This window comes from Diceros bicornis, chromosome 29 (genome assembly GCF_020826845.1).
Source record: "Diceros bicornis minor isolate mBicDic1 chromosome 29, mDicBic1.mat.cur, whole genome shotgun sequence".
NCBI classification, from domain to species: domain Eukaryota; kingdom Metazoa; phylum Chordata; class Mammalia; order Perissodactyla; family Rhinocerotidae; genus Diceros; species Diceros bicornis.
This window is the reverse complement of record NC_080768.1, coordinates 23,032,931-23,058,305: the sequence shown is the minus strand read 5'-3', so window position 1 is coordinate 23,058,305 and position 25,375 is coordinate 23,032,931. Positions and strand designations below refer to the sequence as shown.

Here is a 25,375-nt window from a genome sequence, read left to right as displayed (position 1 = left end):
AATTAGGTTTCCAAATACAGCCTTTTCTGCTAGATCTAGCAGGCATATAATCTCTGTGAGTTAGTCCTGGCTATATGTCTAAAACATCGTGTTTCATCAGTGCTTTTGACTGGCTCTGGTTAGGACATGGCAGATTGCCTGTCACCATGCCAGATGCTTTACATATGTTATCTAGTTTAATCATTAATGTATCTCTTCAGCATAGTTGATATCCCCACTTTATGGATACCAAATATGAGAAGCAGGAAGAATAAATAACTTACCCAAGGTCCTGTAGTTAATAAGTGAAAATTATTTTAAAGTTTGAGCCAATATGATTTTTAAAAGGTAGTTTCATGACTATTTTTTTTAAATGCAGTATTCTGGTATTCTTTGGCTTACATATTATAACATTGTACCACTTTTCAGTGTATAGTCTTTGCTATGACTTCTGGCCAGATGTGGAATCATATCCGTGGACCTCCATATGCTCATAAGAACCCGCACAATGGACAAGTGGTAAGTGCATGTTCTAAGCATCAATATTCTGAACTTTAATCCTGTTTATATGGGAATTAAAATTATGTTTAGTATTTAATAAGAAAGTCTTCTGTTTGTAAATCTAAATATATGTTCTTTCTCTTCTCATTTACTGCCTCTGCCATATACATACATACATGCACATATATACAACATTAATTTTTTTTAGGGTGAGGACTACTTTAGTTTGATTAAAATTATCAATCAGTATACCTATATCAAATACACATGCATAAAGTATTTTTTCAACTTTGTACACTGCTATGGCAGTAGTATGTAATGCCACAAGAAGAAATAGGAACAGTTTGTAGCCAGTATCCCATCAATGGTGAATTTAATTTAGTTCAGAAGAGATTAATTAAAACATCATTAAGAACCCTGGCAGTCGTGTACTAGAATGCTAGGACTGTTTGCTGCAAAATTAAAACTGAAATTGATATGTAGTTAAATCAGTAGCAAAGTTCACATTAGTAACTGCTTCGGAATTTACATAACTTATTATGTTCCCTTCCCTTTCTTTTTGGTGGGTGGGAAGTGTTGTAATAGATCAACTTGGCAAAATACTGACTTTGATGCTTAGTATTAGATTGATGAAGATTAACAACTGTTTAAAAATGTGACTTTTTTCTCTAATGTTCTTTTGAAAAAAATACAGATTTTTGAGAGAATAATGTAGTGACACCCCCCGTGTACCCATCACCAAACCTAATGAGTCACTGGCTCATAACCAGTCTTGTTTCTTCTGTTCTCCCATTCAGTTCTCTTTACCTGCTGCTGGATTCTTTTGAAATAAGTGTCCAATATCATTTCATATCTCTAAAAGATAAAGTCTTCTTTAAAAATCATAACCACATACCATTATCATACCGAGAACAGTAATAAATTCTTAATTTCTAAAATTGTGGTTCTGAATGGAATAAGATTATCTTATGACAAAATAATGTTATAAATTCTCTGTAAATCTAAATATATAATGTAAGCTTCTAAGATTTATTCTTCATTGCTTACAGTGCTTCAAATATCTTTAATATTAAAAAAAGCTAGCAAGCTATTTATTTCTTCTTCCTACATTGTTTGTGACTTTCTTGGAGTTTCTTTGTGGAGGTATAATATAGCAATATAGTTCACTTTATTCATTGTTTGTTCCTTGAGTGCCCAATCAGGTTTTAAGGACTGGTTGCAAATTATCAGGGTAACAGTCATTGATACTACATAATAATCAATTTGGTCTCATATTTTTATGAACATTTTGAACATTATGAAGTTTTATGAACATTTTCAGATTTCTCCTGTAGATGGCAAGGATGTTGAGTAAAAGTTAGACTCTTTGGATAATCAGCTGCCATAGTAATTCAGACGTGGATTTTGCTATGTGTGTATGTTTTTGAAATCTGTCATTAAGAGAGAGGAGTAATTTGAATGTTGTTAATATTCAAAATTAAATTATTTTAAAGAAAAATAATTAGAAGGAATTATTGAGTGATAAATTGTTCCCTTACCCTCAACGCTTCCTGACCACCCTACTTAAAAGCGTGGCCCTTCCCTCTCATCCTCTCCCCAGTACTCATACGATTTCCCTTGCTTATTTTATTTTTTCTCCATAGCACTTAATCATCTTATAACATGCTATACAATTTACTTATTTTGCGTTATTATTTTTGTTCGTCTGTCTTTTGTTGTGACCACCATAGGACGTAAGCGCCTGACAGCATTGCTTTTTATCTGGTTTTGTCACTGGTATGTTCCCATTACATAGAGAAGGGCCTGACACAGTCTGATCGCTATTGTGCTAATGATACTTAAAAGTGTAAGTTTAGGAAATCTCATAAATTTTTCATTACTCCCTTTTAATATTCTTCTAAAAGAATATTCTTTAAGTAAAAAAACATTAAGCATTGCTTTTTATCATTGTTTGTGATTTGTTAAAGTATATAAAAAATTAATCAGCATTCTTATGACATGTGTTAACTTCCGTAGGGGAAGAAAAAATAACTTTCACTCTACTGAGTTTTTGGCAGGGACTCCTATAATGAAGGACAGAATAACAGGAGAAAAACAAACAAGTTCATTAACATGTATACCTCGCGTAGAGTCACGAGTTGCTTAATGACAGGGATATGTTCAGAGAAATGTGTCGATAGGTGATTTTGTTGTTGTGCAAACATCATAGAGTGTACTTACACAAACCTAGATGGTATAGCCTGCTATACACCGAGCTATATGGTACTAACCTTATGGGACCACCGTCATATATGTGGTCTATCATTGACCAAAACGTTATTATGTGGCACATGACTATATACAGGGGAGATACTCAGGGAAAAATGAATAGCTCTCAGAGGTGGCTTAGAACTCAAGCTTAAATACCATCTTCAGCTAAAGACACAAAGAAAGGTGTTGAGGGAGGCCAGTAATTTGGAGGTGACCAGGAAAAGCAAGGTAAGCAAAAGTAAGGTATATCATGCAGATTTAAGTCAGCAGGTGCCTTCTCCATTGATAATGGTCTAAAGTTGTCTTCAGGGATTCTTTGTCCTTCCTGGTAGAGACGGGAAGAGGGACACCTTTGTAAATTTATGTCCTGCTTTTAAGCAGGTGGAGGAGGGCAGAGAGCTTTTTTTGTATCTACTTCTTAATTGCCTTCAGTTCAAAATAATCCCTAGCCCAAAGTGGCATATTTTGAAGTGTCATATCCTGCTTCCTTTCTTACTGTAATCTCTGTTTTCTGATCATTTCAACTACTACTTTGCTAAATCACGAGGCTGTAACCCCCTCACATGTAGTTTACTGGAGTAAGCTCCAAACAAGTTTGCGCCAGTAACAATAACAGCAACAACAATGGATGCTATCTATTGCTTACTGAATGCATGCTAGGCTCTAGACTTCATAGATGAATGTTTTAGACCACTAGATGAATATTCCTGATTATACCTTGATAGTCAAGCATACCTTGATTATAATTGTAATATTCATATGTAGATCTGAGTTACCAGTTAGGTTGGAAATCCTAAATGGCTCTCCATTTCCTGCCCAATATGATTTTCTTTTTCAATCTGATACTTCTACTGCTTTGCAGAGAAACTCAATGTTGGCCCATTTGTACCATTCCTTGTCCCCTGAATATACGCTTTATTTTGCTGCTTCCTTTCCTGGAATGTCCTCTATTTCTATCAAATCATACCCACTCTTTAATCTTACCTAATCTGCCGTCCCTCTGAGATATATCCCTTCTTAATTACATTGGCAGGTCTTCCTTCTTCCCTTTATATAATTATAAGCTTATAGTTAGTCCATTTATGTACCTATGCATTCTTTTAGTATGATAAGTTTTTAATGTTTTATAAATTCCATATGAGTCAAATCTTTAAACTTAGAGAATTTCTCTTAAGCTATTTTTCATCTTTACAACCTGTATTAGCTGGTCCTTAATAAATGTTTTATGAAATGATTATAAGGATTCATACTAGGAGATTTTTGTTTTTTAAATTAGATTATCATAATTCCTCTTTTAATTTTTTTCCTCACCAGTCATAGGAATAATACAGTCAACATGTCACTGTTGATTCAGCATAAATCAGGTGGTAAACTTAATGTGACAGGAACATTTATTTTAAGGTTCAGATTAGATTAAAGAGAAATTTTCTTTATTGATTTAGAAAATTTTTCATCCCCCTTTACATTTTTGTGTTATTATTTTGCCCATAGAAATTAGTGATGGCCCAGAGGAATACATTAAGAAAATAGAATATTCTGTATTTTTAAAAAGGAAAAAACTTTTCCTTCCTTCATACATGCATCTAACTTTCAATGTATTTATCTTAGCTTTTCAAAATCTTTATCAAAAGTTATAGAAATGATGGTATTTAAAAAGATTAATTTTGTCTCCAACTTTTCACCCCCTTATATTTTATAAAAATATAAATTTTTCTTATATTTGAAGAAAGTATTAGGATTGAAGGAAAAAATATAAATTTTTCTTATATTTGAATAAAGTATTAGGATTGAAGAAAAACATCATAAAAGTCTTGGAAATACAGGAGCTTCTTGCTACAAAGACAATTGCATGAATGTATTCTTGGCCAAAGACATATGGATACAATTTCAGGTTTATGTGAGAGAATTGCTAAGCAGTATAGACAAGGCCTTAAACCTGCCTAGATAGCACTGTGGAAGGGAGCAGGAGAATGTTGCCTATAAGTATAAAGCTCTTTTCTTATTTTGCATTTTAACATATTTTAATAAAACTTCTCTCCTTGCTTTTTTATATGCATAATGTCAACATACACTGAAATAGGAAATTGTGGTTTAAGTTTTGTTTTAATGAATTGATTTGCATAATGATGTTTTCATATTACTGGAACAAAATAGAAGATTAACTTTGCTTTATAAAATGAAATGGTTACTGGTACAGAATTTTTACTTTAAACAATGAGTGTCCGTTAGAATGATAATAGTAAATGTTTTTCTGTATAAAAGATGTGTTTAAATTTCAAGACATAACTTGAAAATTAGCATTATTCTTCTTTGGTAATTTCTTCATACTTTAACCTGAATATATTTCTAAAGAGAAATTTCCATGTAAGATTTGTGTTTTTGAGAATAACTATAATGAGGCTGTTTACCTCTTTCAATGGTATAGAATAAAATGACAAAGCAAGTGTCTTATGAATATTATAAAGGAATTTTATAATTTGGCATTAATTCTTGAAGACCAATGTACATTTAGTGGAGTAAGTTATATGAGACAGTAATTTTTATTGTTTTGCATATTTGTAACATAATTGAACAACCCTTATATTTACATTTTAAAGACTTATGTCTTATTTCAACTCTATTTGGTTTATTTTAGACAGTTTAAGAAATTTGTGTTAAAATTATTCATGAAGAAGTATTTATTTCAATGTTAATGTTGAAGTCAACTAACTTTGTAAATACTTTAGGATTATACCATCAAGGTCTCTATGGTTTCCAGAAATGGGTTTTTTTCCTTTCTCTGAAGTTATGGTTTCTAAGTAGAATTCTGGGTGGTGGTGAATTCTGTGTGCCAAATTTTTTAAATTGCATAATTTGATTACCATAATTTGAATATAATAAAATTATAATCAATCATAATTCGATTGAGTTTTTAATGGGATTTGGCATTATGACATCTAGTTTTATACCTTTTAAGCATAAAAGCCATGTTAATTATCAAAAAGTTCAACTTTATTTTTTTTCAGAATGACCAATTTTTATTTAGGGCATTGATTTATTAAATATAGATCAGGATTATTGCTTGCTATTTTAAATTTTTAAGTTATGCTTAATTGGAAATCCATATGGAAATGCAAATGCATACGACTAGTTAAGATAATCTTGAAAGAGAAGTACAGAACTAAATAACTTATGTTGCCAGTTTTCAGAAGTTATTTTAGAGGGCTGGCCTGGTGGCATAGTGGTTAAGTGTGCGTGTTCCGCTTCGGCGGCCCGAGCGTTCACAGGTTCGGATCCTGGGCTCACATGGATGCACCACTTGTCAAGCCATGCTGTGGTGGTGTCCCATATAAAAAGTGGAGGAAGATGGGCACGAATGTTAGCCCAGAGCCAATCTTCCTCAGCAAAAAGAGGAGGATTGGCATTGGATGTTAGCTCAGGGCTAATCTTCTTCACATACACACAAAAAAAGTTATTTTAAAGCTGCATCAACTAAGATAGTGTTTTGTTAATACAAGGACAGACAAATAGATCAACTTAACTGAAAGAGTTTTCAGAAACAGATGCACACATATATGGCCACTTGATTTATGGCAATAGTGATACCAAAATGCAGTTAGAAAGCAGGGCCTTTTCACAGATGGTACTAGAATAATTAGATATATATATGGAAAAAATGAATTCTGACAGTTATCATACCATAAATTTAAATTCCATATGGATTGTGGAGGTAAATATGAATGGAAAAAATGCTACATTGAAATACATTAAAATTTGAAACTTTTCGTCATCAAAAGTTTTCATTAGGAATGTGAAAAGGCAAGTCGCAGAGTTGGCGAAGATATTTGTAATACATATGTCTTACAAGGACTTGGATCCAGAATATATAAGGAATTCTTACAAATCAATAAGAAACAGCCAGGCCACCCAATGGGAAATATTTGGGGAGAGTCTTGATTCTGCTCCTTCTCAAAAGAGGCTATCCAGATGGTCACTAAACATGTGAAAGGGATTCAGCTTTATTGGTTGTTAAGTAAATGAAAGTTAAAACACAGTAAGGTGCTGTAATACCCTCACCAAAATGATTAAAATCAGTAACACTGATACCATGCAGAGTTTCAATAACTAGAATGTGAATTGGTTAAACCAATTTAAAAGCTGACAGTATATATTAAAACTGATCTTATTCATACACATGATCCTGAAATTTCATTCCATAGACATATACCCAAGAGAAATTCATATATATGATTGCCAAATGAGGTGTACAAGAATGTTAGCAGCAGCAGCATTCTCAGTAGCCCCAGACTGGCAACAACCTAAATGTCCATCAATAGTACAATGAATAAATAAATTGTAGTATATTCAGACAGTGGAACATATACAACGATAACTGCTTTTTACATGCAACAAAAAGGATGACTCTCAAAAATATAATGTTAAGTGGAAGAAGCCAGGCACAAAAATTTATGTACTGTAAATTTCATTCATTTAACTTCACAACCAGGCAAAACTAATCCATGTTAGATGTCAGAAAAGTGGTTACCTTTAAGCTGGCTGAGTCCTAACTGGAATGAGACATGAGGGGGCTTCTGGATATCTTATTTCTTCCTCTGGGTGATAGGTACACAGGTGCAATCAGTTTGTGAAAATTCATCTGACTGTAAACTTGTAAAATATGAACTTTTCTCTATGCATGTTTTATTTCTACAAAAATTTTTCTAAAACATAAATGCTTTAAATACATGCTTAAAAAATGCATGCTTTGGATATTGATAATCCTAGGTTCAACCCTACCACATATTTTTTGTGGATGAGTTTGTCTAACTAATGGTAAAACCTACCTAATAGGCTGGTTGCAAGAATTAAATGATCTCAGTTACACTAACATTCACTAACAAAGATTAATTGTTATCATTATTGTGTTCTAAAAAAATTTCCTCATCAGATGCTTGGTAAACACTGCATCTGATATTATCCATATGAAAGTTTATAGTACACATTCATTGCTAAAGAAACTTATTAATTTCATTTAACCCAGTGCCTCTCAAACTTATTGTTGTCTTCTATTCATGGATAATAGACACATTCTGGGAAATGCTGATATGTAATATATAAAATGGTCTGATACACAGTATTTTATAGATTCCAAGTAGCAATACTGTGAGGTCAGAGAGCAGGTATCTGAAGATTAAATTGATGATAATTAGACTAAATTATTTTAAAATATAAAGTTTAGACATACATATTGTTACTAACAGTGATTGATGTTGCATCTTGGTGCTAAAATCCATTTTAAATTTTTGACAGAAATTCTAAGAAATCTGAGGGCCCTGGACTGTCTATGAGTCAGAGATGATTCCTACTATTTTCTGCATAGAGATTGACTAATTAAATAAGAGTTGAAAGCTCATGAGGCCTCCATAATCTTGACAAACATAATACTCTTAAATAATATGACTAAGGCCTAACAAGACCCTAGAGGCTTAAAGATATGTATGGTCAGGTGTAGTCCTGAAGTGTATCATTAGCTTCCGGGATGTTTTTCTCTATTATCTGATTCTTCTAATTATTTTTTTGAAATACAATACTTTGACTTTTTCTATTTCAACTTTTGCTTTTAAAATTTGCTTTCTGATCATAAAATTAATAAGTGCTTATTATGGAAATTTATAAAATTATAAAAAATAGCTATCAATAAATGCTACTACCTAATAGTTTCTTCTCAAAGAGAGAGAATAAATTATGTAATTAAGCACACTGCCTATTTATAGGTAATAGATTAAAGAGAATGTTGTTGCATTAAGCTATAAAGTAAAGAGAAATGAAATGCAAAACATTAAAAGCCAGGCTAGTCATCCAAAATATAAGCAGAGAGCTTAAAAGGCCAGAATTGAATGGCCTTTTCTTGCATCAAGTAAATACCATATGTATAAACCTTCTACATGCACACAGCTTAAGAAAGAGAATGGGTCTATTTACATTCCCAAGATGATGCTATAAAAAGAGCAAAACAGAAGTGAAGGGAGATTTCCAGGGTTAAGATGGTGACAGACCTCATGTGCCTGATACACCTTTGCTTTCCTACTTGTTAAGAATGCAAAACTAGCAACAGAATTACAAAGTAAAGCTAATTAAGCCCAAATGCCAAAGTACAGAAGAACTTCCATTAACGTCCTGTTCTATTGAAGTGGGCACTGGTGTACAGTTTCTTGGTGCTTGTGAACTTCCTCAAAGTTCACTTTAAGTTTTCATCAATATGCTTACATCTGTTTTACTTATTCCACAGAAATATTGTTTCCCTTCACATACCATCTCATCTTACTGGAGTGTTTTGTGTTCTGCCTCATGCTGTCATGCCTATATTGAGCTACTAGTGAGGAATACAAGCTGATAACAGATTCCATTGCTGGGCCAAAACTTGAAAAGCCATGGCTCTTTCTATGTAACACCATTAAGTAATGTTTTCAGAAGCATAAGCTTTACACTCATTGTTATTTCTTCCATACTTGGTATCTTTGGAACCCTGTAACATTAGATAAATGTTATCAGGACTTCACATTTTTCTCATTTGTAAAATTTCAAGGTAGGTATAGTTTCTGTTCCATCATAAACTTTACTGCCCTTGTAGATTGGTTGTCTTTCATGAAGTAATGAAAAGGTGTTCAGGCTGTAAAACTCAAGTCATACCACCAGGGAGGAATTTGCTCCCCCAGGGGATATTTGGTAGTTTCTGGATACATTTTTGGTCGTCACACTTGTGGGAGCATCTTTCCACTCTTGGCAGCTAGTGGTAGAGGCCAGGGATGCTGCTAAACATCCTACAGTGCAAAGGATAGCCACCCACAACAAGGAATCATCTGCCCAAAATGTCAGACTGTTGAAAATGAGAAGCCCTGGGGCCGGCCCGGTGGCGCAAGCGGTTAAGTGCACGTGCTCCGCTGCGTCGGCCCAGGGTTCGCCGGTTTGGATCCTGGGCCCGTACTGACGCACCGCTTCGCAAGCCATGCTGTGGCGGCATCCTGTATAAAGTGGAGGCAGACGGGCATGGATGTTAGCCCAGGGCCAGTGTTCCTCAGCAAAAAGAGGAGGATTGGCAGATGTTAGCTCAGGGCTGATCTTCCTCACCAAAAAAAAAAAAAAAAAAAGAGAAACAAAGAAAATGAGAAGCCCTGTTGTAGAGCTACAGAGAATTTTGTCTTAGATTTTTTTTTTGACTTACTCTAACAGAGAAAATATATTATTTTTATTTATTTACTTATTTTAATTTTTTGTTTATTGCAGTATCATTGGTTTATAACATTGTATAAATTTCAGGTGTACATCATTATACTTCTATTTCTGCACAGATTACATCATGTTCACCACCCAAATACTAATTACAACCCCTCACCACACACATGTGCCAAATTATCCCTTTCGCCCTCTTGCCTCCCCCCTTCCCCTCTGGTAACCACCAATCCAATCTTTGTCTCTATGTGTTGACTACATCAAACTAAAAAGCTTCTGCACAGCAAAGGAAACCATCAACAAAATGAAAAGACAACCTAACAGTTGGGAGAAGATGTTTGCAAACCATACATCTGATAAGGGGTTAATCTCCAAAATGTATAAAGAACTCATGCATCTCAACAACAAAATGTTTTTGTTGTTTTAATTGGGTTAAATTAAAAAATGGGCAAAGACCTGAACAGACATTTCTCCAAAGAAGTTATACAGATGGCCAACAGACACATGAAAAGATGTTCAAAATCATTAACTATCAGGGAAATGCAAATCAAAACTACAATGAGATATCACCTCACGCCCGTCAGAATGCCTATAATTAACAAGACAAGAAACAACATGTGTTGGAGAGGGTTTGGAGAGAAGGGAACTCGCATACACTGCGGTGGGAGTGCAAACTGGTGCAGCCACTATGGAAAACAGTATGGAGATTCCTCAAAAAATCAAGGATAGAACTACCATATGATCCAGCTATTCCACTGCTGGATATTTATCCAAAGAACTTGAAAACACCAATGAGTAAAGATACATGCACCCCTGTGTGCACTGCAGCATTATTCACAATAGCCAAGACGTGGAAGCAACCTAAGTGCCCATCAAGGGACGAATGGATAAAGAAGATGTAGTATATATACACAATGGAATACTACTCAGCCATAAGAAACGATGAAATACAGCCATTTGTGACAACATGGATGGATGGACATTGAGGGTATTATGCAAAGTGAAATAAGTCAGAGGGAGAAAGTCAAATACCGTATGATTTCCTTCATTAAGTAGTAGATAATAACAACAATAAACAAACACATAGAGATAGAGATTGGATTGGTGTCTTAGATATTCTGCAGTCAAGAAAACCATACCATGGGGCCGGCTTGGTGGCGTAGTGGTTAAGTTTGCGCGCTCCGCTTTGGCAGCCTGGGCTTCTCAGGTTCGGATCCCGGGCGGGGACCAACGCAGCGCTTCTCAAGCCATGCTGTGGCAGTGTCCCATATAAAGTAGAGGAGAATGGGCACAGATGTTAGCCCAGGGCCAATCTTCCTCAACAAAAAGAAGCGGATTGGTAACGGATGTCAGCTCAGGACTAATCTTCCTCACAAAAAAAATAAATAAAAAGGAAAAGAAACCATACCATCCAGCATTTATACTCAAAGGATGACTTTAAAAAAAAAAAAAAAAACTTAAAAAAATTGAAGTAACCAGTGCTTAGGATCACATTGACCTAGAGTTTAATGTTTAGGATGGTTGTATATATTGCATGCCATCAGTAAATATGATTGATATGTAAATGTTTTTGATATAGTAGTTTTCTTTAATATACTTTAGTAAACATAATTTAATCTGTGACACTTTATATGCTTAAAAAGAGATGTTTACATAAGAGAAAGTGAAGAAGACTGTTAGGCCCACAGAGTCATTTTTATGCCTTTGTCCTGACATGTACAGGCAAAGAGAAACAGATAGAAAGAAAACAGGGTTGAGTTCTTCCCAAGCTCTGCCTCTTACCAGTTGTGTCATTAAGGGGAAGTTGCTTAGTCTCTCTGTTCTTCTATAAAACGAGTCTAATACTGCTTTTCTTGCCTTGTAGTTGTTTATGAGATAAAATATGATAATAGATGTGTAAGCACTTTTAAACATTGGAAACACTCCTGGCTTAGTTTGGGTTTCTCTCCAAACCACCCGAAGACAATGATTCAAGTGAAAGTAGTTCATATCAGAGGTGAAGGAAACATGGGAAAGGAGTGAGTTCTGGAACTGAAGGCAGCCAAAAAAGATGTGTAATCCAGCCAGTTAGTGTTGTGGGCCCCTGAATCTTAATATTGCTGGGGGCTCTCTGGGAGGCAGTGTAGAACACATACATCTGTGTTCCCACCCAAGTGGTGAGGGGAGCTGAGGTATTTATATACCACCGCTCATCAGTCACTCGCTGGGTGCTGCTTCCCTGGAGAAGGCATTACTTTCCCAGTACTGGTGGACTACAGCTATCAAAGAAGGCCAGCCAGGCAAAGGAAATGCAGGTGCTAGTGGTGGAAGTCAGGCTGGGGTGCGCTGAGGTTGTACGGACCGGGGAATACGGCAGTGCACTTGTAGACAGTGTCCACTACAGCTTCCAGTAATGTGCTAGTTTTATTCTTTCTTAGTAGACTCCAAAGGAGAGGAAAAAAATCGTGAAGAAACATACTTTTGAATTGATGTTTTTAAGATATCATGCTTTGAAAAAAATAGCAACAAATAATACTCAAAATGTCTCACCAATTGTGCATAATTTTTTAAGCCAATATCATATATGTCTTGTAAATAATCCTGCAGGAGAAAGTATAAAAAATGTGTACATGTTTAAGAATATCTTTCTATATCTATCCATCGGAAATTATTTTATCCTTATTGCACATGTTAACAATTCTTATATAGATGAACAGATAATTTCTTTCCTTATAGAACGTTTGTTATTGATGCTCTCTCATCAGGGCCTGTGTTTTGAATTGTATTTTCCAGAAGTGATATGTATTGCAGTCTTTCAGCTGTCCATGCCTACTGCCCATTCACCTTATAATCAACAATATACACTTGGGGGAACACTGGTCAGATGTGTATAGTTTGTGGCTGTCAACAGAATTCATATATAATGGGTGTGTGTCAGCTCTGAACTTCTGATTCTAGCTTTAATAGTTCAATTTTCTAACTGGACTGAGCTAATTGGATCAGACAAGCTTTGTAAAAGACTGTGGGGTATGTTATTGGGTCTTCATTTAGCCATTAGTTTTCTAAAAATTGAACATGATATTTGTAATGTTCGTGACTGTTCACGTTTTCATATTAATTGTGGAATAAAACATGTCTACAAGGATCTAAAAATATTATTAGAATAAGTTTCACTGCATTGAACTTAAATGTAAATGAATACAGAGAATGTAAAGCAAATTAATAGTGCAGGCAGTATGATGCTGTGCTGATTTGCAAGTTTATTTGTTTGTCGCTATTAAAATGCTATGTAATGGCACAAGTCAAGTACTAATGGTCCACTTAACAGCATGGAAGTCATCACAAAAGCAGTCATTACTGTGTAGCTAAAGGGAAAGTATACAACTATATGGTTACATGGGACATAAAGAGATTTTCTGTTGTTAACAAAACAATCATCTTGAATGAAATGCATTCAGTGAAGTAAAGCTTATACTTAGGTTAGAACTCCCAACATAAATAAGTGGATTGTTCCTTTTTTTTTTTCAAGATCTGGCTTTTAGTTGCTGCCTGAGGGTTGCTGCAGGTTTACCATATATAATCCAAAAATTTGCATTGTATTATAGTTCAGTTGTGAATGAAGCTAAGAGCTGTGTTCTATGTGCACATGCAAAAGCATTTTATTGCAAAACAGCATGCTGCTTAATCTAGAATTTATCATTAATGAAGCACATTTTCTGTGTCTCAGGCAGCGTAATAGTCTTACATTTTCTCCAGTGCTCTGCACTTTCATGCCTCAGGAATTTTGCATATGCTGGCTCTTTGAGGGACATTTTAGTCATAAATTGAAAATTGTATAGGCTTATTTAAACTAAATATAATTATTTTTGAATAGAAATATTTACAAGAATGTTCAGTAGTGTTATTGCAGTCTTCATTACCAGGAAAGAGAATGTCATCATATAATGAAAATTTTTAAACAGAAAATCAGAAAGACAGTAATAATTGATACACTAAAGATATACAGAAGACTTAATGTAGAGGTTGGAATTGGGATTCTGCCCTTTCATTTATTCCTTCCTTTATTTTTCCATCCAGTAAATGTTTGTTGAGAGCCCATTAAATGCCAGGTACTATTTTTACCCTAGTAGTACAGATATATCATGGAGCTCATAGGCTAGTGAGGAGATGTAGTGTGATATGGGTTTCACCAAATTCTCAGTCATTAGAGTTTTGCTTATTATTGCATTGCATGGTATTAGAAACTGGAATTGTTTTAGAATTTTGCCTCAGTACCATGGTCACTTTGTTGCTATGACCCTGCATTTTATCTCTTGCAAGCTTTGCCTTTTTATTCTTTTTGATTTTTAAATTTTTTTTGACTAGTTGGCCTTTGGTAAAACTCCTTGCTTGCCTTTATCTCTAGCATCTGTTGCTGCTGCTCTATGCCTTCTCTCCACCTGGTTTTGACTTTCATCATCATAATATGTACTTTTGATCCTAAATTCACTGATATTGATTACCAGCTTCTGGTGCCAATCCAAATTGCTCCTATACTTCCTTTTAACTGTTGCTACCTATGATCCTGGCAATTAATTAAGAAGGACCATGTGATTTGTATCCTTACCTCCTGTCAAAGCATTTCACACATGATAGATATTAAATAAATAGTAGCTGAATAGATGAATAAATCTTTCTTTGCAAATAGGACCTCAAGTTATATTTTAAGCCTTTCAAAAATGTTAAGTACATCTGGAAAAAAATGGTTTTCCCTCCTAAGGTTTGTTTGTACTTTGTAATTAAAACCTTGAAACACATACACAGAGGGATTATAGGACTACAAAATGAGAATGTGTTTTAATATGTCAAACTTAATCTAATACAGTTAAATATTTTCTCTGAGAATCTAGAATAAATGCTATTTCAGAGGAGAAAACAGAAAAAAAAGAAGAATTGATCCTCCCGTAGAGAAAGGGATAAATGACTTGCTAACTGGTTCATATTGTTTACATTTTTTTTTTTCCAATTTTGGAAAATTACTTAGTACATTGGAAAGAGTAATTTACTAGATAGACCCCTGGGGTCTTTAAAAACAAAGAAATTATTCTCATCTTATCAATAAAATTGAGTCAATTATATTAAACATAATTCATAATAAGTATATACATTCTAGTTTGAAAAAAGCATTTTAGAATTATACCTCTATAACTTCAAAATAAGACTATGTAAATTTCAATAACTCACAATATTTCTTGTTCAGTGCATGTTTTTCAAACATTATATTTTGACTCTCTAAAATGCTAATAAATTATTTAAATGCAATTAATTTTTCATAAACTTGGATAAAATTAGCATTTAAAATTATCATTTCAATATTTCTCTTATCTACATTACCTTTAGATAAAAAGATTTTGAGCTATGAGAAAATTTGTGTAAAATTTAAGTGTTAGGTTACATTAAAATATGTTTTAGTGTTTCTGTATATTTAAGGAAGCTTTTTTCCATAAAGTCTTAAAAACCACTTGTCATGTATGTCACATATATTTATCAAAACAGAGAACCAAAATGCACTGTGTCCCTCTTATATAAAAAAATGCCATAGTGTGGTTTGGTCATGTTGTAGACCAAATTATGCTGTAGTTTATAAATGAATTCTAAAATTCAGAATAATTGATAACCCTAAAGGGAAGAAACAATAGGTAGGCATGGGAAAAATTTCCCATTATTTTGGATGAGTCATGCTGAGTATTTTAAAGTAACAGTAGGTCTCTCTCTCCCTCTCTCTCCCTTCCTCCCTCCCTCTCTCCCTCCCTCCCTCTCTCCCTCTCTCCCTCCCTCCCTCTCTCCCTCTCCCTCTCTCTCTCTCTCTCTCTCTCCCCCTTTCTCCACATTTCACTCTCACCATTTCCTTCTTCTCCCTAAATATTCTTAAACTTTTGGTGTCATTTTAGCTAAATAATAAAATAGCCTAAAGCATATATTAGGATAGGTAGAGAAATGAGTCAAATGTATTTTATTTTCTGTTAATTCTGGTTTACAATGAACACATAATACGTTTTCTTTTATTATAATCTTGTAATGACGTTCCTCCTTTCTCTGTACTTCTAAAACCGTCTTCCTCTCTCCTAGTTCAAGTGTCACTTTTTTGATAAGTTGTTTCTTTATGTCCTTGGATGAATATAAAGTTCTCCTACTCTGAATGGCCATGGTAGTTATTCGTCTTATTTATTCCTTTCAATCTTATATTGTATCTTTTTTGCATAATTATGTCCACTAATAAAATGAAAGTATCCTGACCATAGAATCAGAAGATTACCCTTTATAAGACTATACAGACTTGAAAGAATGAATGAGCCAAAGAACATGCACACAAAATGACCAAACCTAATGGATTATGTGCATTTTATTCTGTATTTAGGCTGATAATACTGCCTGTGTTCCCCTCACTATTTATAAAATGTCAAGAGTTTTTGTTTTGTTATGTTTTTTGTTTGCTTGTTTTTAGATTAATCTGAGAAAAGTAAGTGTTTTAATTTTGTTCTATTCACTAACTGAGAGACCATTGACTGCATACAGTATAGATGTGATTATTTATGAAATTATTTCCAGATGTCTGACTATATCTCTATTTAGTCTATTTAATAATTTACCTATACAGGTTATAATTGTTTATTCCTTACATGTACTAAAGTTTAATCTATTTGAAAGGTTTTGGATTTATATAAAAGATATATAATTTGGACTTACTCCAAACTGTGTATTGAAATAGAGTTAATATATACCATAAAATGTCTTAAAACAATTTTTAAATATTGTTTGCCTCTACTATAACTTAATAATTTTTTATTTTATTCCTGTGTAATGTAAAAAAAAAAAAACTATTGAAATTTATAATATCCTAAATCAGTCTCATTCTAAAATGAATTTTATAATAGATGTACTAGCAGAGCTGCTATGTTAATAATGTAAAAATGCTTTAATTCTCTCCCAAGGAAACAATTACTGTGGAAAGCAACATTTTATTTTGCCAAGAAAAAAAATTATTGTGTCCTACATCAAAGCTTGCAAGAATCTGTTAAAAGCTCTGAAAGTTAGGTAACATTACAGTTTTCTTTCACTAAAAGGATGAAAAATGTATTTTTTACAATAAAGGGAACATTATGAAATAAATAGTCCCTATATATTATGTCTGAAATTTGATTTGCAATTTATATACTTATTAAATCTTTAAGTGACAGTTTTAGGTTCAAAATGTAAACTATAAATCTTCAGGAATGCTTTTCCCATTATATGAGATTGCATCACACCACTGTGCTTTTTCTTTGAGGTACATATCTTTCAGGATCAATTTAATTGGCTATGCAAACTAATACCTACAGTTTCTTCTCATATCCTCAAAATTATATGGGACCCCCTAATGGTACAAGCTTTTTAAAAAATTTAGTAGTATTTAAAAATGTGTAAGATTGCACATATAGAACAATACCACTTTCTCTTGTTCTTTGGGAGTCCTACAACTGTTCAATTCATACAAACTATCTCAGGCTTCATATAGGAAGAAGAAATGTCTGTATTATTATCGTGGTAATCTCTATGGCACCTAAATTGCTTAAAACGATTACATCTCAAAATAATATTTGCTAGTAGGTAATTATAGTATCTGACGGTATATTTTCATATTTAAAATATTTCCCTTGTACATTCTCTCATTTTTATGTAAAAATGAAGTGTTTTTCTTACCTTTCATTGTGATATGTCTTGATGATATTCTCTTATTGCTTGTATTTTAAGTTTTGATAACTAGAAACCATTATTTTCCTCCAGTTTGCTTATTGGTTAATATATTAAGTTCTGAAAGCATGGATCATCTTCAACATATTTTAAACAACTCACTGGTTTACTAAAATACACTATAAATGTAACTAGCAATCATTTAAATATAATAACTCTTCAGTGAGTTGTAATTTACACTTCATTACTAAGTATTAAATCCTTACTAAACATATTGGCATTTTAGAGAAAGATTTTTCTTCTCCCCATTATTCTCTTAACACTCCCTCTATTCACCATGGTTCTAGAAACTTTCGAACCTTCATAGCTGTTTCTCTCTCTTTACTATTTAATTAATGCTACTAAAATGCCAGACAACTTGGATTTTTTTAAGTGTCCAATTATCAGTATTCAAAGTCTATGATAAAATCTAGCATTAATAGGGGTAGTATGATCTGAGATAATTAACAGGACTTTTAAAGGTGCTGCTTGCAAAAAATGGCAACATAGGAGAACATAATCTCCTTGTCCCCCCATAACGATCAATGATTGGACAGTTATCCACAAATAAAAAGAACTCTGGGAGACCTATAGAGTCCACTTAGGAAGTTTTAGCAACACTGTGGGACAAAAAAACCTGAATAATTGCAGGAGAAGGAAGACAGCTTCATTTTGCCTGTATCATCCCAACCCCCTTTCTGGCACTGTTCAGCACCGAGAAGGAACTTACCAGCTAGAAAGAATTCCCCTCACCTAAAAAGGAAGCGTGGGGTGAACGAACAGCTTCTCCAAGCTTTTAGGACACTGTACAGTGGTCCCTTTCAAGTTCACCACACCCAGACTAATAAAGCTAAGACATATGGAGCCAGCTAGGATCAAGGAGGAAATAACAGGGGCTGTTATTAGCAGACACTCAGCAAGAATGATTGCATTCAACAGAAACCTGCAGATTTTGCCACTGACAAAGCCAAGGACCAGCACAGCCACCACAGACCACCTGCAGATTTTGCCAGCTTTCACTCCACAGGTATTAGTGTTCATTGACACCACTGCCTTGCGTTCCTCCCTGCCCCTGGAGCCCAGGAACCACACCAGCAGGCATTCCAGGCCTCTGCAGCTGCACAAGTGTAAGACACCAGCTGCCTGAGTCTTTCCTCACCCCTGCAAGAGCCCGGGAGCTGTGCTGGCAGCCAGTTTGGGGTTCTGCATTGTGAGATGCAAGCCTGATAATCCCTACCACCATGTCCAGCAACCTGAGCTGAAGAGACATCACACATCTCACCTGTTGCTATAATATTCCCCACACTTGGCCCTTATCAAAATCAGTTCATAAAGTCTGGAAGAAGTGACTGCTTCTTAAAATGTGTAGATCCCTACGCAAGTCTACAGGGATCACAAAGAATCAGGGAAACATGACTCCACCAAAGAAACACAGTAAACCTCCAGTGACTGACCCCAAAGAAATGGAGATCCAGAAATTGCCCAAAAAAGAATTCAAAATAATTGCTCTAAAGATGTTCAGAGAGTTCGAAGAGAATCCAGGTAAACAACAGTATCAGGAAAACAATACAAGAACAAAATGAGAAGTTCAGCAATGAAATAGAAAGCATTAAAAAGAACCAAACAGAAATCTTGGAATTGAAGAATACTATGCTGAATTGAAGAATTCAGTAGAGAGCTTCAGCAGCAGACTCGACCAGACAGAATAGAGAATCAGTGAGCTAGAAGACAGATAAATTGAAATTATCCAGTCAGAGGAGCAAAAAGAAAAAAGAATGAAAAGAAATAAAGAAAGCCTACAAGAGTTATGGAACACCATCAAGAGAAATAATGTACACATCATTGGAGTCCCAGAAGGAGAAGAAAGGGAGAAAAGGGTAAAAAGCTTATTTAAAGAAATAATGGCTGAGAACTTCCCAAATATGAGGAGAGATTTGGACATCCAAGTTCTGAAGCTAATAGGTAAATCCAAAATTTCAAGTTAAAAAAGATCTTCTTTAAGACACATCATAAAAAATCTGTGTGAAATCAAAGACAAAGTGAGAATTGTAAAAGCAGCAAGAGAAAAAAATGTTTCTCATACAAGGTAATCCCCAGAAGGCTATTGGTGGATTTTTCGGCAGAGGTCCTTGCAGGCCAGGAGAGAAAGGGATGATATATTTAAAGTGCAGAAGAAAGAAAGTTCCAACCAAGAATACTTTACCCACCAAAGTTGTCCTTCAGAAGTGAAGGCAGGATAAAGATGTTTCCTAATAGCCAACTGAAGGAATCCAGCTTATCGCTGTAACTGCCTTATAGAAATGCCAAAGGAGTTCATCAGGCTAAACCAAATGACCACTAATTAGTAACATGAAAATATACAACACATTGGTAAAGGTAAGCATATACTGAGATTCAGAATACTCTAATACAGTAATGTGGTGATGTATTACCTGCTTATCAAGTATAAAGGTTAAAAGACAAAACTATTAAAAATAGCTATAGCTTCAACAGTTTATTTTAATGGATAAACAATATAAAATGATATAAATGGTGACATCGAAAACATAAAAGAAGGGAGTAAAAGATTAGTTTTTGTATGCAATTGAAGAAATTGTTATCAGTGTAAAATAGACTGTTATATATATAAGATGTTTTATGTAAGCCTCTTGGTAACCAGAAAGCAAAAACCTACAGTAGATTCACAAAAGATAAACATATCACTATGGAAAATCATCAATTCACAAAGGAAGGCAGGAAGGCAAGGAAAAGGAGCAAAAGAACAACAAAACAGCCAGAAAACAATTGATAAGATGGCATTAGTGAGTCCTTACCTATCAATAATTACTTTAAATGTAAGTCATGTGCTGCATAATGACATTTCAGTCAATGACAGACCACATATACAATGGTGATCCCATAAGATTAGTACCATATAGCCTAGGTGTGTAGCAGGCTGTGTATCATCTAGGTTTGTGTAAGTGCACTCTATGATGTTCACACAATGACAAAATCACCTAATGACATGTTTCTCAGAACATATCCCTGTCATTAAGCAATGCATGACTGTAAATGAATTCTTCAGTCATATGGCATAGAGTGGCTGGATGGATAAAATAAAAGACCCATCTATATGCAGCCTACAAGAGATTAACTTCACCTTTAAGGACACACACAGGCTCAAAATTAAGGGATGGAAAAAGATATTCCATGCAAGTGGAAACCAAAGTTAGCTACACTTATATCAGACAAAAGAGGCTTTAAGGCAAAAACAGTAACAAAAGATAAGGAAGTCATTGTATAATGATAAGGGGGTCATTAACTTTACTAACATATTAAGCAATATATTAGTCAACATATCTGAAGGAAGAAGCAGACAAAAATATAATAATAGTAGGGGGCTTCCATACCCCACTTTCAACAGTAGCTAAATCATCCAGACAGAAAATCAATAAGGGATTGTTGGACTTGAGCCATATTTTATACCAAATGGACCTAACAGATATACATAGAACATTCCATCCAACAGCAGGAGAATACACAATCTTCTCAAGCACATACGGAACATTCTCCTGGAGAGATTGTGTAATAAGTCACAAAACTAGGTTTCACAAATTCAATAAGATTGAAATCATACCAAGTATCTTTTTTGACCACAGTGGTATGAAACTATAAATCAATACCAGGAGGAAATCTGGAAAAGTCACAAATATATGGAAAATAAACCACACACTGCTGAACAACCAATGGGTCAAAGAAGAAACAGAAGGAAATCAAGAAATATCTTGAAACAAAAGAAATTGGAAGCACAACATATCAAAAGCTATGGGATATTACAAAAGCAATTCTAAGAGGGAAGTTTGTAGTGATGAACACCTACATTAATTTAAAAAAATCTCAAGTAAACTTGCTAACATTTCCACTTTAAGAAACTAGAAAAAGAAGAACAAACTAAGCTCAAACTTAGCAGAAGGAAAGAAATAAAGATCAGAGCAAAAATAAATAAAATAGAAACCAGAAAAACAAATGATCAACGAAAATAAGAGCTGGTTTTCTGAAAAGATAAAAATATTGACAAACCTTTAGCTAGAGTAAATCAGAAGAAATAAGACACAAATGAATAATATTAGACAGAGGAGACCTTAAAACTGATATCACAGAAATACAGAGGATTGTAAAAGACTACTATGAACAAAAATATGAGAACAAACTGGATACCCTAGAAGAAATGGATAAGTTCTTAGAAACATATAACTTACCAAGACTGAATCATAAAGATACAGGAAATTTGAAGAGACTGATAACAAATAAGGAGGTTGAATCAGTAATCAAAAGCTTCCTAAGCCAGAAAAGACCTGGACCACTTGGCTTCACTGATGAATTCTACAAAACAATTAAATAAGATTTAACATCACTTCTTCTCAAATTCTTCCAAAAAAATTGAAGAAGAGGGAAAACTCCCAAACTTATTTTACAAAGCCAGCATTACCCTGATCCCAATGCCATATATGGACACTGCAAGAAAATTACAGACCAATATCCTTGATAAATATAGATGCAGAATTTCTAGACCAAATATTAGCAAACTGAATTCAACAGCACATTAAAAGGATCATACACCATGATGAAGTAGGATTTATCTCTGAGGTGCAAGGATGGTTCAACGTATGCAAGTCAATAACTGTGATACACCACATTAATAGAAGGAAAAATAAAAACCATATGATCATCTCCATAGATACAGAAAAAGCATTTCACAAATTACAACATCCTTTCATGATAAAAACACTGAACAAATTGGGTATAGAAGGAACGTGCCTCAAGACAAAGGCCATATACGACAAGCCCACAGACAGACAGTGAAATGCTGAAAGCTTTTTCCCCTAAGATCAGAAAGAAGAATGCCCACTCTCATCACTCCTGTTCAACATAGCATTGGAAGTCCTAGCCAGAGCAGTCAGGCAAGGAAAAGAAATAAAAGGCATCCAAATTGGAAATCAAGAAGTAAAACTGTCTTGATTTGCAGATGATATGATTGTATATAGAAAGTCCTAAAGAATCCACCAAAAAAATGTTAGAACTTATCAACGAATTTAGTAGAGTTTCAGGATACTAAATCAATAAATAGAAATAGGTTGTGCTTCTATACACTAACAATGAAATATCTGTGAAAAAACTTAAGACAATCACATTCACAATAGCATCAAAAACAAAATACTCAGGAATAAGTTTAAACGAGGAGGTGAAAGATCTGTACACTGAAAATTACAAGACGTTGATGAAAGCAACAAGACATTGATGAAAGAAATTGAAGAAGACACAAAGATATCCTGAGTTCATGGATTAGAAGAGTTAATATTATTAAAATGTCCAAACTACCCAAAGCCAAATATAGATTCAATGCCATCCCTATAAAAATTACAGTTCACAAAATAGAAAAAATAATTCTAAAATTCATATAGATCCACAGAAGACTCCAAATAGCCAAAGCAATTCTGGGAAAGAACAAAGTGGGACGCATCACACTTCCTGATTTCAAACTATGCTACAAAGCTATAGTAATCAAAACAGTATGGTCCTGGCACAAAAATAGACACTAGACCAATAGAAAAGAATTGAGAGCCCAGAAATAAAACTCTGCATATACGGTCAACTAATATTTGGCAGAAGAACCAAGAATACTCAAAGGGGAAAGGATCTTCTTTGCAATAAATGGTGTTGGAAAAACCGGACAACCACATACAGAAAAATGAAATTGGACCCCTATCTTATACCACGCACAAAAATCAACTTGAAATGAATTAAAGACTTAAACCTAAGACCTGAAACTGTAAAACTCCTAAAAGAAACATTGGGAAAAAGCTCCTAGACATTGGTCTTTGCAGTGATTTTCTGGATATAATACCAAAAGCACAAGCAACAAAAGCAAAAATAAATAAGTGAAACTACATGAAACTGTAGAGCTTCTGCACAGCAAAAGAAACCATCAACAAAACATAAAGACAACCTATGGAATGGGAAAAATATTTGCAAATCATATATCTGATAAGGGTTAATATGCAAAATATATAGAGAACTCATACATCTCAATATCAAAAACAGAAACAACCTGATTAAAAAATGAGCAAAGGCTGATGCTGGCGGCCCGGGTTCGGATCCCGGGTGCTCACCGACACACCGCTTCTCCGGCCATGCTGAGGCCGCGTCCCACATGCAGTGACAAGAGGGATGTGCAGCTATGACACACAACTATCTACTGGGGCTTTGGGGGAAAAAGTAAAATAAATAAATAAAATTATTAAAAAAAAAAATGAGCAAAGGGCCTGAATAGACATTTTTCCAACGAAGATATACAAATGACCTACAAGTACATGGAAAGATGCTCAATATCAGTAATCATCAGGGGAATGCAAATTAAAACCTCAATGAAATACCACCTCACATCTGTTAGAATGGCTAGCATCAAAAAGACAAGAGATAAGTTGTCAGTGAGGATGTGGAGAAAAAGAAATCCTGTGTACTGTTGGTGGGGGTCTAAATTGGAAAACAGTATGGAAGTTCCTCAGAAAATTAAAAAATAGAACTACCATATGATCCATCAGTCCCACTACTGGGGTATATATTGGAAGGAAATGAAAACAAGATCTCAAAGAAATATCTGCAATGTTCATTGCACCATTGTTCACAATAGCCTAGATATGGAAACAATCTATGTGTCTGCCAATGGATAAAGAAGATGTGGTGTATATATAATGGAATGTTATTCAGCCATGAGAAAGAAGGAACTCCTGCTACTTTTGACAACTTGAATGAACCTTGAAGGCGTTATGCTTAGTGAAATAAGCCAGAGAAAGACAGATACAGTATGACATAACATGTATGTGGAATCTAAAAAAGCCAAACTTCGAGAACGAGAGAGTTGAATGGTGGTTACCAGGGGTTAGAGGAGGGGGAAATGTAGAGATATTGGTCAAAGGATACAAACATCCAGTTATAAGATGTATAAGTTCTGGGGATATAATTTATAGCAGAATGAATATAGTTAACAATACTGCATATATACTTGAACGTTGTGAAGAGAGAAGATCCTAAATGTTCTCACCACGTAAAAGAAGTAGTAATTAGGGGCCGGCCTGGTGGCGCAAGCGGTTAAGTGGTTAAGTGTGCGCTCTGCTGCGGCGGCGCGGGGTTCGCCGGTTCGGATCCCGGGCGCGCACAGACGCACTGCTTGTTAAGCCATGCTGTGGCGGCGTTCCATATAAAGTAGAGGAAGATGGGCACAAATGTTAGCCCAGGGCCAGTCTTCCTCAGCAGAAAAGAGGAGGATTGGCATCAGATGTTAGCTCAGCGCTGGTCTTCTTCACACAAAAAAAAAGAAAGCAGAAAAGAAGTAGTAATTATGTGACAGGGTAGAGGCTTTAACTAATGCTATAGTGGTAATCATTTTGCGCTACGTAAGTATATCAAATCAACAGGTTGTACACCTTAAACTTACACAATGTTATATGTCAGTTATATGTCAATAAAGCTGGGAGAAAATACTGCAGAGAAAACAGTTTTTAAAAAAGTGCCGGTTGCTCCAGAAACAAGCTGAAATGCAGAATGAAACTTACTTTCTTATTAATTATGGTTGGATTTTCTAATGAATTTTACATTCTGATAGTGCATGCCTTTTTTCCCTGTCTCGTAAGATTTTGGGCGAAAGTGACAAGCCATTGGAACACTTTAT

The 25,375-nt window shown here is 34.6% G+C and overlaps 1 protein-coding gene across 6 annotated transcripts in view; it reads left to right on the top strand.

Annotated features, from left to right (window-relative positions):
• The window catches only part of TUSC3 (tumor suppressor candidate 3), a 412,886-nt gene that overhangs the window by 314,157 nt on the left and 73,354 nt on the right, over nt 1-25,375 (top strand). For 5 of the 6 annotated variants that reach the window (XM_058525099.1, XM_058525101.1, XM_058525102.1 and 2 more), the window contains exon 6: nt 409-498. The exons of the other annotated variant lie outside the window; for it this stretch is intronic. In XM_058525099.1, the coding sequence (XP_058381082.1) occupies nt 409-498 (90 nt within the window). The remainder of the gene's footprint in view (nt 1-408; nt 499-25,375) is intronic. 6 annotated transcript variants of the gene reach the window in all.